At 64.6% G+C, this 11,532-nt stretch overlaps 2 protein-coding genes across 2 annotated transcripts; both read right to left on the bottom strand.

Annotated features, from left to right (window-relative positions):
* Positions 1–3,221: 3,221 nt before the first annotated feature.
* On the bottom strand, positions 3,222–7,851 carry SLC35E4 (solute carrier family 35 member E4). The gene is made up of 2 exons (XM_053959287.1): positions 6,397–7,851; positions 3,222–5,107 (listed from the first exon to the last, which is right to left on the bottom strand). The coding sequence occupies exons 1-2, from the start codon at positions 7,487–7,489 to the stop codon at positions 4,680–4,682; spliced, it is 1,521 nt and encodes a 506-aa protein (XP_053815262.1). The 5' UTR covers positions 7,490–7,851; the 3' UTR covers positions 3,222–4,679.
* Positions 7,852–7,926: 75 nt separating this feature from the next.
* On the bottom strand, positions 7,927–10,824 carry TCN2 (transcobalamin 2). The gene is made up of 10 exons (XM_053959294.1): positions 10,681–10,824; positions 9,983–10,172; positions 9,862–9,909; positions 9,648–9,781; positions 9,393–9,551; positions 9,141–9,316; positions 8,698–8,872; positions 8,416–8,608; positions 8,130–8,251; positions 7,927–8,033 (listed from the first exon to the last, which is right to left on the bottom strand). Exons 1-10 carry the CDS (start codon positions 10,739–10,741, stop codon positions 7,972–7,974), a joined length of 1,320 nt encoding a protein of 439 aa, XP_053815269.1. The 5' UTR covers positions 10,742–10,824; the 3' UTR covers positions 7,927–7,971.
* Positions 10,825–11,532: the final 708 nt, after the last annotated feature.

The raw sequence follows: 11,532 nt of genomic DNA, 5'->3' as shown, positions 1-11,532 counted from the left end.
CAAAGGCCCATCATCTGCTGCCTTCCAGAGAGGGAAGGAAGAGCACAGGTTTCAGCATCTCTGGCTGGGAGAATCCCAAAGATATCACCTTTCTCTTCCCCCACTCGACTGCCACAACTCTTTTTCAGGAGATGCTTGGGAGATGCATGGTTATTGTCCCTGCCCATGGCAGGGCATTGGAATGGGATGAACTTTGAGGTCCCCTCCAACCCAAATCATTCCATGTCTTATGATTTGAGCAAACTGCTCCTTGACCATGAAGAACCCCATTCCTTGGTGGGGTCCCATGGCCCAAACAGATGTGAGGGGTTGGAGCCAGATGAGGGGCAGGCTCTTTTCCTAGGTAACAAGAGGCAGGACAAGGGAGATGGCCTCAAGTTGCACCAAGGGAGGTTTAGGTTGGATATTAGGGAAAAATAATAGAACAGGCTGCCAGGGCTGTGGTGAAGTCCCCATCCCTGTAAATGTTTAAAAAATGTGAGTATGTGGCACCTGAGGACATGGGTTAGTGCTGACCTTGCCAGTGCTGGGGGAACAGTTGGACTTGGTGATCTTATAGAGCATATCCAACCTCAACCACTCCATCTTTCTCTGATTCTAAGACTTTTAAAATGTCTTGAAGCTTCTGTGATTTCATCTTTTAGAAACTCAGCAACTCAGCCAAGAGCCTGCTCAGGGCAGGGCAGGAGCCTGTGACACAGAGCCAGCAGTGAAGCCAGCAGTGAAACCAGCAGGGAAGCCACCAAATGGTTGGGACATCCCCTCCAAAATCTGGAGGGGATTTTTGGGTGCCGAAACAGAGGCTGTGGAGCTGGAACGGAGTCTGAGGGGTCATCCTGCCCATCTCCTGGCCTCCAGTCTCATTTGGGCAGCTTCAAACACCCTCAGCTCTCTGGACTAGGCTGTCCTACAAGGAAAAATGTAATCTTCCTACATCTACCCTAAAAAAGTCTTTGCTGTAATTCCAGCTCCATACCCAGGACAGTCCCTGACACTATTTGAGGACTGGGATGTGGTAAGTTTGAGAGCACAGCTCAGCATATCCCGGAAGGATATAATTTCCTGGCTCAGGCTCCCCAGCTTAGCAAATGTTTGTCCCTGCTGCAGATCCCAAATCCTGCTGTGCCAGGGCAGACGGGCCCCAGGGCAACAGTTAATCCCTGTCCTGAAACAGAGATAATTTCCACCCTGTGCTCCAAGGCACAAAGTAAATCCAGCCTGGATTTCCTCTCTGCTGTGTGGGCACACGCTGTTCCTCCTCCAGCACCATCCCAGCACGTTCCATCGCCACTTCCAAGGAAAGGTTCAGCAGCGGTTCAGCAGCAGATCCATGAAAACTGTCTGGCCTGATGCCATAACTATGCTGTCCCACTGGACCTTGGACTTTCACACTTCACCTGGAGCTCCTTGATGGAGAGGGACTTTGACCAAGGGGGTGGAGGGACAGGACACAGGGAATGGCCTCCCACTGCCAGAGGGCAGGGATAGATGGGATATTGGGAAGAAGTCATTCCCTGGGAGGGTGGGGAGGCCCTGGAATAGGCTATGCAGAGAAGCTCTGGCTGCCCCTGGATCCCTGCAATGTCCAAGGCCAGGTTGGACGGGGCTTGGAGCAGCTTGGGATGGTGGAAGGTGCCCCTGCCCATGGCAGGGGATGGGATGAGATGACCTTTAAGTCCCCTTCCCACCCAAAGCATCTTGTGATTCCATGATTCTTTGTCAGCCAGCACCTCCAAGCATGTGGAGATGCCGCCCATCCCTCAGAGCTGTGACCCCTCCTCACAAGGAGCCACCCTTGCCCATGTGAGGGCTGGGCCCTTTGTTCCCTGCTCCAACTGGGTTACTCCTGCCCTGTGCCAGGGGCTGCTCTCCAGGAAGGTGTCTCATCTGCTCCCTTCCCAAAAACCCCAGGGCTGGGATGCCTTTCCCTCATCCAGCTTGGCTGGAGCAGCACCGGGCTCAGCACATGGGCAGCTGTTGGTGTGGTGGGAAACCCAATCCTTCCTGGGGCCGGAGCAGAGGGATAACACCAGGCTGAGATCATGGCCTGGAATACCCAGAGAGAGGGTCACCACAACCAGCCACCCCTCCCAGCTCTGCTGGGCTTTCATGGGCAACACAGCCTCAAATCCAGCAAGAATGCTGCCCTTGAACCCCCATGACCAGCCCGGCTACTGTCACCACTGCACAGGGACACACACGGCCACAACCGGCCACGCTCCCTGGAGCTGCAGGGCACCGGGATCACCACATGGCACTGAATCCAAGGTGGAAAAGGCAAAGCCATGGATGGAGCCAGGATCCAGGCAGCCCCCAGTGCCAGCAAATGAGTCAGGGGGCTGGGATAGGCAGGGAGTCCCTGGCAGAGGGCTCCTGAGCCAGCCATGCTGCAGGTGGCAGGTTTGCAGGTCTCAGTCCTCCTTCCAACACTCCCCGCTGTGAAAAGCCTCTGGAATGTGAGCTCAGAAAGCAAACACGCTCCCGGCCAGAGCAGGGGCCGCTGGCTGATAACTGCGGGCCCTTTGTGTCCTTTTTGGGATGGGCACCACTCCAGCCGCACCTGGGGCACCTTGGCAAAGGTGGCAGCAGCGGTGGCACGCTGGGCACACCCCGGAGAGCTGCCCACCCCTCACCCATGTGCTGGGAAGGAGCCGTTCCTCAGGTGCTGCTGGAAGCAGCCTCAAATCACTGCCCTAATAATGGAAAAAAATCGGTTTGGGAAAGAGGGCGGGAACCAGCGGGGATTTTCCAGGGGAAGCAGGGTTGTGCTTTTGTGTTCAAGTGAGTCACCAGGCTGGCAAGAGGAGGGACAAGCAACACATGGTGTGACTTCTGGGGCTGTCCTGTGCAGGGCAAGGAGCTGCACTCGATAATCCTTGTGGAATATCCAACCCAGGATATTCCATGATTCCATGACTCGGGAGACAGGATGCTCCAGCGTCATGCCACCCCAGGGCAGGGCAAAGCTCCCAGCCCTTTTTCAGACACTTGTGGTCAGTGACTGCTCTCAGTGTCACCGCATCCCTCCCGTGTCCTGTGGGGTGTCCCAGTGCCAGCCCTGAGGCTGCCAAACCACAGCTGAACTGCTGGAGCTGGAGATGCTGGACACAGCTTCCCAGGAGCTGGAACATCCTGAGGCATTTCTGTGCCTCAGTTTCCTATCCCTGCACTAGGTGCTCCTCCCTTCCTTCCTTCTTGGCCAGATCACTGGGAGCCAAGGGTGGAGTACAACAAAAATAGAGCTTTATTTTGGGACAAGTGCAATCGGAGCTGGGTCCTTCAGCCCTGGCGTGGAGATACAAGTGTGGCAATGGCCACCACGGACCCCAGCAGCGGTGCCAGGCACACACACTGGACTGTCCCTTTGCCATGGTGAGCATGTGCTGTGCGACAGCCCAGCACTGCCCTGTGTCACAGCCCAGCACTGTCCTGGAGCGATGGAAGCTGGCCCAGGCTGCTCCTGTGCCCTCGGCTGGGCTCTCACCATCTCTGCCACAGATGCCAGTCTGCAGCGAGCTGGGAGGGGTGGGGACAGCTGTGGGGGCTGAGGGGCGTAGTGGGGACAAAGACAACACTGGCAGCACCACTGGCAGCCCCGTGGGATTGTCACGACACAGTGGGGATGGGGACAGGAGAGGGGACACACACCCGCCCTGTCCTGGGTGTTCGGTTTGGCCACGAGAACCGAGTGTACATAGAGAGCCAGGGGCCACTCCAGCCAGCAGAGCTCAGTAGTGACACACACAGACACAGACACACAGACACGTCTCTTTTCCCACGTGGGACAGCAGCTGGATGCACGGGGCTCTGTATCCAGAGCCATGTGTCCCTGGGCACGTCCAGCCCGTGTGCACCCACAGGGACATGTGCAGAGCCAGTGCACAGCGGTACCTGCCAGCAGCACACACACAGAGCTGTGCACACCTAACCAGCACACGTGTGCCACACAGACACCATGTACACACCTGTGTACAGCCTGTGGCAATGCACACGTGCCCACAAGCACAAGACCTGCTTGCACACAGAGCCTGTGCACACCAATGTGTGCAGTGTCACACACATCAACACAGGCATGTCCCACACAGAGCCATGCTCACACCTGCAGAGCCTGTGTATACTCACAAGCACAGAGCTGTGCACAGACCCACTCACACCCAAGAGTGTGCAATTCAACACCGATGCACACAACACGTGTGCATGTCAGCACGTCCATGTGCACAGTGCTGGGCACACCAGCACACCTGCACACTGTGCAAAGCAGGACGTGTATACTCACTTCTGGGCACACCAGAAAACGCACACGCACACAACCATGCACACTGACGCACTTGTGCACCTCAGCAGCTGTGTGTGCACACAGAGCCATGCACACTGGCACACACGTGCACAGAGTCACAAACACACGGGCACACACATGCACAGTCACACACACACTGGCACACACGTGCACAGAGTCACACACACTGGCACACATGTGCAGACTCAAACACCGGCACACATGTGCACAGAGTCTCACACACACACACACTGGCACACATGTGCACAGAGTCACAAACGCACGGGCACACATGTGCAGACTCAAACACTGGCACCCACGTGCACAGAGTCACACACACACTGGCACCCACGTGCACAGCACTCCCCCAGAGCCCTCCTGGCCCCAACCCCCCCACAGGTCCCTACTCGTGGTGCGGGTGTTGCCGCAGCCCACGCAGGCCCCAGCAGGCGGCCAGGAGCCGGGGCTGGTGGTACAGCACCATCCCTGCCAGCGTCAGCGCCACGCCGGCGTAGCCCAGTGCGCCCAGCCGTGTGCCGAACAGCAGCCACGACAGCAGCAGGTTGCCCACCACGGTGAGGCTGCCCAGGAGGTGCAGCGTGAGGGCCGAGGTGAGGGACAGGAGGCAGGAGGTGGCCAGGTTGTAGAGGACAGAGCCCAGGCAGCTGAGCAGGACGCAGCCCCAGAGCGCGGCATCGGGGCGAAGGACGCCCTGCCACGAGGGGCCCAGCTCCAGCGCCACGGCCGCCCCGAACAGCAGCACGAAGCTGGGCAGGGACGTCAGGCTGAGCAGGGACAGCGCGTCCAGACGGTCCTCCTGCAGCAGGACACCTGGGGGACAGGGGGACGGTCAGTGGGACATCCCACGGGAACACCCAGCCACCGCAGGGACACCCAGCACCCACAGGAGACACCCGCCCACATGAGACCAAGCAGTAAAGAGATCCCAAATGTCACTGGGAAGGGGAGAATGGGGGGGGGCAGTTCCTTCCATGGGCTGGGGGTGCCCTGGTTTGGGGGGGGGGTCCCAGTTTAGAGGTTCTCTGGTCTGGATGTGTCTCTGTTGAGGAGTCCTTCATTTCTGGGATTCCTTGGTTTAGGGGGTGTCTCACTCTGAGGATGCCCTAATTCCAAGGGTGTCCACTTTCAAGGGTGCCTGTTTGGGGTCGGAGTGCCACCGGGAGGGTTGGACAGGGCAGCTTCCCCAGCCCGTTTCAGAGCATTTGTCCCCATGTCCCCCCCTCCAGGTCATCCAAGGACAGTGGGGACAGCAGGCATAGCAGGGCTGGCTGCCACACACAGACGTGCCCCTACCCTCCTCCCCAGGGCCACGGTCCATGTCCCACCGGGGGTGAAAAGGTGACGGGGCAGTGGCAGATGACCAATGCTGTCCCTTGGGGGCCCACAGCACCCCAGTACAGCCATGGAGACCTTGGGGTGGGCACAGGGCCCCATGCCAGAGCCTGTCCCCACGGTGCCCCAAGTCACAGGCTCCAGAGGAAACGCTCCCTTCCCAGCCAAACCCTTTCCAGCTGGCTCCTCGCTGCCATTTGCCAGGGACACCACGGCTCGGGTGGCACCGTGGTCACTAGAGTCCCCAGGAAGGGGGGACTCGCAGCGAGTCCAGCAGCGCACAGGGATGGGACAGGGTGACACTGTGCCAAGCTAGAGCGCTTCCACCCCCCATGGCCCAAGGACACCACAGGGACACAAATGGTGTCACCACTGATGAACTCAAGTCACATCACCTCAGGGCCACAAGCACGACACAGCCCTGAGAGGGGCAAGGGTGGCTCTGGGGTGGCACCAGGGCCAGCAGGTGGCACCGGGGCTGGGGTGAAACTGGGAGCCACAGTGTCACCACAGTTGGGGTGACACTGTGGCCAGGGTGGGCAGGCAGTATCACCAGCCCAAAGGAGGCACTAGGGTGACATCAGTGACAGGGTGGGGTGGCATTGGGGCTGGGGTAACACCAGGGTGCATGGTGGGTAGCAGGGCAAGCAGGGAGAACCGCCAGCAGCGGGAGTGGCACCGAGGTGATGCCAGCACCCCTGTGCCCCAGGAGCCGTGCCAGGGGCGGGCAGACATGCAGGACAGGGACAGGGACGGCCGGCACTTACTCTGCTGGATGGACTTGAGGGCACGGAGCACGGTGGCGGCCAGGAGGAAGCCGCAGCCGGGCTGGGAGAAGCAGAGCCCGCCGGCGATGCTGCAGGCGGCCCCGGCACACACCGGCCCCATGGCCCAGAACTGCAGCGGGTGCGGCCGCCGGCCCCCCAGCAGCCCCAGCACCAGCGTCACCAGCGGCGTGGTGGTGGCCACGGCCTGTGCCACGTCCAGCTGCACGTAGCTCAGGCCCAGGTTGCCCAGGGCCACGCTGGTGCAGAAGGTGAGGCTGAGCAGGTAGATCCTGGCGCGGGGCCGGGGGCCCGGTGCCCGTGCCCAGCCCAGCGGGTATCCCACGGCCACGCCGGACAGCATGTGCAGCGCCGAGAGCAGCAGCGGGTAGCGGAAGCCGTGCGCCGCGAAGATCCACTTGTTGAGGCCGGCCATGGTGGTGCCGGTGCCCAGCCAGGCCAGCACGCTGAGGGTCAGCGGCAGCGCCGGCCCCGGCGGCGGCCGCCCCCCGTCCGCCTGCCCCGGGTCGGGCTTCCAGGGCCGCACGGTGCCCGCGCCCGCCGCGCTCATCGCGGCTTCATCGCCCCGCCGCGACCGCGGGCACATGGGCACCGGCTCCGCTGCCTCCGGCCGCCCCTCGCCGCTCTGCCCCGTCCTCCCGAGAGCCCCGCGATGGGTGGCGGTGACAGCGGCGCTGGCGCGGTGGCGGCCGCGCTGTCTCCGCTCCCCGCGGTGGCGGCCGCGCTGTCTCCGCTCCCCGCGGTGGCGGCCGCGCTGTCCCCGCTCCCCGCGGTGGCGTCGCCCCGGCCGGGGGTGCTGGCGGGGCTCAGCGCCGGGGTGGCGGTACCATGTGCCGGGGAGGCGGCGGCGGCGGCTGGGGCCGGCGGAAAGTTTGGTGATGGCGGGAGCGGAGGGCGGAGGCTCCGCCCTGCGAGGCCAGCGCGTCACTGCCGGGCGGGCGGGGCGCGGCGGACACGGGCACCGGGGGCACCGCCGGCGCTGCCGCCCGCCGGGCACCCCGGCCCTCTGCACCCTGCGGTGCCTCCGTGCTGACAGCGGCGCTGCCTCCAAGCCCGGCCCGGCCCCCGGCGCCATCGCCCCCGCTCCCGAACCGCCGCTGCCCCCGGGATTTTGGGCGCTGGATTAACCTCCGGGGGGAGTCACGCAGATTTGGGCACACCTAGGGGTGTCCCTCGGGCACCGCGGTCGCCGAGCGCTGGGACAGTGGGGGCTCAGTGCCCCCCAGGGGGTTACAGAGGAGGAGGATCCCAGCTTGCTGAGGATGAACAGCGCTGACTCAGACTCCCCACATTTTTGGCCGTCCCAAAAATGCTTTGGACATCCCAAAAACGGCTCCTCCCAGCGGCTGCCTGCCCCATTCCCGAGTGGGACCAGGACTGGAGGAGCTGCTCATTTTGGTGCTCCCATCACACTGCATCTGTAGGACACAGAGCATTGTGTGTCCCCTCGTCCTGCCCCTGACAGATTTGGGGTGCTGGCCCATGGAAAGCAGGGGACAGGGAGCCAGCAGATCATGTGCCCACAGTGGGGGTTTCATTGCCATCACCCCCCACCCTCTACCACTCGCTGAGGCGCAGGATGAGGGTCTCGCCATCCTGGGGCCTGTAGTCAGCAATACCTGTAGGGAGAGGGACAACAGCTTGGGGTGAGACAGCAGCCACAGGGCTGCGGGGGACCCCTGCCACCTCCCCAGGGACCCCCACCCACCACTCACCCATCTGCAGGGGGGTGTTGGGCGCAGTCAGGATCTGCCAGTAGTTCCGCTTCTCCTGCCGGGCCTGCAGCCCCAGCACCTCAGTCAGGAAGGGGCCCTGGGGGGTGTCCTGGGTGTGGAACCTGGGGGTGGGACAGCGGGGTCAGGGGGGCGAGGGTGCAGCCTCGGCACTGCTGGTGTGGGTACGGAGCTGCTCCCAAGGGAGCTGTGCGCTGGGAGCTGGAGTGAGCCCGGCACAGGGCACAGCTGCAGGACACGTGGCCACCACAGCATGACCCCCACATACCTGAAGTCACGGGGTTCCAGCGCAGCAGCCGCCTGGAGCACGTCCAGGAGGGAGGCGGCGGCGGGCACGGGCACCAGGCGGTCGTAGAGCCGGAGCTCGTAGCACCAGGGCAGGGGACACTCCACCACCAGCTGCACCGTCTTGTTCCCCAGCACCTCAGCCAGGGGCTCCATGTCCAGAGGTGTCAGTGTGTCTGCGAGAAGCCACCACGGCACTAGGGACACCCAGCCACCCCTGTGGTGACACCAGCTCTGACCCCAGTCCCGTTACCCCAGCTCCCACCTGGCTCCTCCCCACAGTGCATGGAGGCGATGTCCAGGTAGGAGCGGCCATGCAGCACCGGCAGCACCTGGGCCATGGTGGCGGCGGTGCCGAAGGCTCCCAGGTTCTCCTGCAGTGCAGCCATGGCCTGGCCGAACGCCGGCTCCGTCTGGCACTCGCCCGTGGCCAGGAACACCTGGGACAGGGAGGGATGGAGGGGGTGGGAAGAGGGAGGAGGGTTGGGTACCTGGGCACTGCACTGCTGAGCATCACCTGCCCCGTGGCAGCTGCATCTGCCTGGGCACCCACATCTGCACCCCATATCTGCATCTGCACCCACATCTGCATCTGCACCCACATCTGCACCCCACATCTGCATCTGCACCCATGCCCATATCTGCAGACCCACTTCCCCCATGCCGATTCCCAGTGCCAGCCCAGATGTCCCCTCAGGTGACACCCACCTGCAGGGCCCACGGGGTGCTGTAGATGTTGCCGATGATGCCGTCGGGGCCCTGGGCCTCGGCCATGTTCCTGCTGGCCTCGTGTGTGGCCACCCGGAGCTTGGCCGCTAGCTCGGTCCCCACCAACCTCCTCCGCTCCAGGCAGGTGAAGGCCAGTGCCACCACGGCCTCGGTATCTGCAGGGACACCCCGGTGTCACCCCGGAGTGACACACCCGCTGGGGCGCCACCGCCTGTGCCCACGGGCCCTTACCCACGGTGTTGCCGCCGTGCCCGAGCTTTCCACGGTGCTGGGCCGTGAGGAGCCGCCGGACCACCTCTTCCCGGACCCGCTTGCGGTGCACACACAGCGCCAGCACGCCCAGCCCGTACTGGTAGTAACTGGTGATGGGGTGGCCTTGCTGCCGGGAGCCTGGGGACAACGTGCGGTGTCACCAGGGTGAGCTGGTGCCTCACAGCCGGACGTGCAGGTGCCAGGTGGGCACTCACCCCGCAGGGACACTCTCACCTGTCCAGTCCTCCTCCAGGTAGTACTTGAGCCATGTCACCAGCGAGCGATGGGGACTGAGTGGGGGGCAGGTGGCCTGCAGCCCCAGCAGGTACAGTGCCAGCCGCCCTGTGCGCGGGGGCTCCGCCACGCTCCTGCAAGGCACCGGTCACCTCCCAGGACACCGCCCGAGGTGTCACCTGCCCCGAGGGGACCCCGGGACACCCACACGTACGTGCCACTCTCAGCGTCCCAACGGGAGTGGCCGTGGCCCTGCAGGCTCCTGCGGGGACAGGAGGTCAGCAGAGGCGACAGGAACGGCCCCAAAGGCCCGTGGGGGACCCGCGGGCACCCACCTGCCGTAGGGGTGCTGGAAGGCGTCCTGCAGCCGCTCCAGGTAGCGCTGCTCCAGCCGCGGGTCGTGCTGGCGGGCCAGGCGCAGGGCCAGGTACACGGCGGGGTCGGGGTCCCGCGCGGGGTCCCCCGCCAGCCCCAGCAGCCGCGCGCTCAGTGCCCGCACGGCGCCCGCCGAGCCCTCCGGGGGCTCTGCCCCGGCCCGGGAGAGGCAGCACAGGTGAGGGGGCACGAGAGGGCCGAGAGCCCCCCCAGGCACGGCCCTGCAGCTCCACAGCCCCCCCAAAGCTGTGTGGGGCCGCGGTGGGGAGGGACCCCCAGCACCCACCCATCCACGCAGCCCACACCCTCCGCGTCCCCCCCTACATCCCGTAACCTCCAGATTTCCCAGCAAAAAGAAGAGGAAGAAACAAGGAGACGTGACATGGAGAGGAGCACGGAGAACCCGAGGGGGTGGCAGGCGTCTAAGGTGGCACCTGTGTCCCCAGGGACCCGGGGGAGGGGTGGGCACGGGCTGGCTCCAGGCAGGGGAAGGGGTGGCAGGGCTGGGGTTGGCTTGGGGGGAGCTGAGCCCCGGAGAATTTTTCACCGAGGGGCTGGAGATCGCCCGCAGCCCCGCTCCTCGGGGACCCCCCGAGCTCAGGGCGAGCCCCCGGCCCGGGGGGTCCCGGGCGGGTTCGGGGGCCGGGGCCGCACTCACCGCAGCAGCGGGCGGGCAGGACCGCGGGCAGCAACAGCAGCAGGACGAGCGGCAGCCCCATGCCGGAGCGGGACGGGGGAACACGGGGGTGGCACAGCCCCGCCGGACAGCCGGGAGCGGCAGGACGAGCCGGCGGCGGGGACAGCACGGGAAGGTGTGGCGAGAGGCCGTTTCCGCACGCCGGGGCCGAGTCAGCACAAACGGGGCAGAACTTCGGCTGAGGCGCGGCCGGGGGCAACGGGGGCACCCCCAGGCAGCTCGGGACACCCCGCCCGGGCCAGCCCGACCCGAGGGGCCGCTGCTCGGGGCGACGCCGGCGGCCACAGCCCGAAAATAGACAGGGCTGAACAGCCGGCCAAATCAGGCCCCCTTGAAAGGAGAATTGCCATGCTCGCCCCCAGGGACGATTGAATTGAGAAAACGGAGATCGATCAGCCCCACCCGGGAGCCGCGGGACAGGCGGGGAGGGGGCACGAACCCCCCAAAAACACCCCTAAAGCCGGGGGGGGTGGAGGTCCTGAGCCCCAGGACGTGAAACTCCCCCTGCCGGGGGGGACGTGGCGTCCCGAGCCACAGAAGGGAATCCCCCGAGCCCTGAGGGGATCCCGGGGCACCGCTGGGGCTCAGGCCCCGTCAGCCCGGGGACACCCGAGCACGGCGGGCGGGCCTGGGGACGCCCTGGCACCGAGACCCCCCGTGCCCGGGAGTTCCCCAAACACCCACCCCGCTGTGGGCCCCCCAGGCCGGTGCCATCGGTCGGTGCTGCCGCGTCAGGGACCACAGGAGGGCAGCGGGACCCGCAGGCCCGGGCAGGGACCCGCGGCCGCGATCCCGGTGTGTGACCGGCCCCCG

This window comes from Vidua chalybeata, chromosome 18 (genome assembly GCF_026979565.1).
Source record: "Vidua chalybeata isolate OUT-0048 chromosome 18, bVidCha1 merged haplotype, whole genome shotgun sequence".
NCBI classification, from domain to species: domain Eukaryota; kingdom Metazoa; phylum Chordata; class Aves; order Passeriformes; family Viduidae; genus Vidua; species Vidua chalybeata.
The sequence above is the reverse complement of the archived record's forward strand: the minus strand, read 5'-3'. Positions and strand labels throughout refer to the sequence as shown.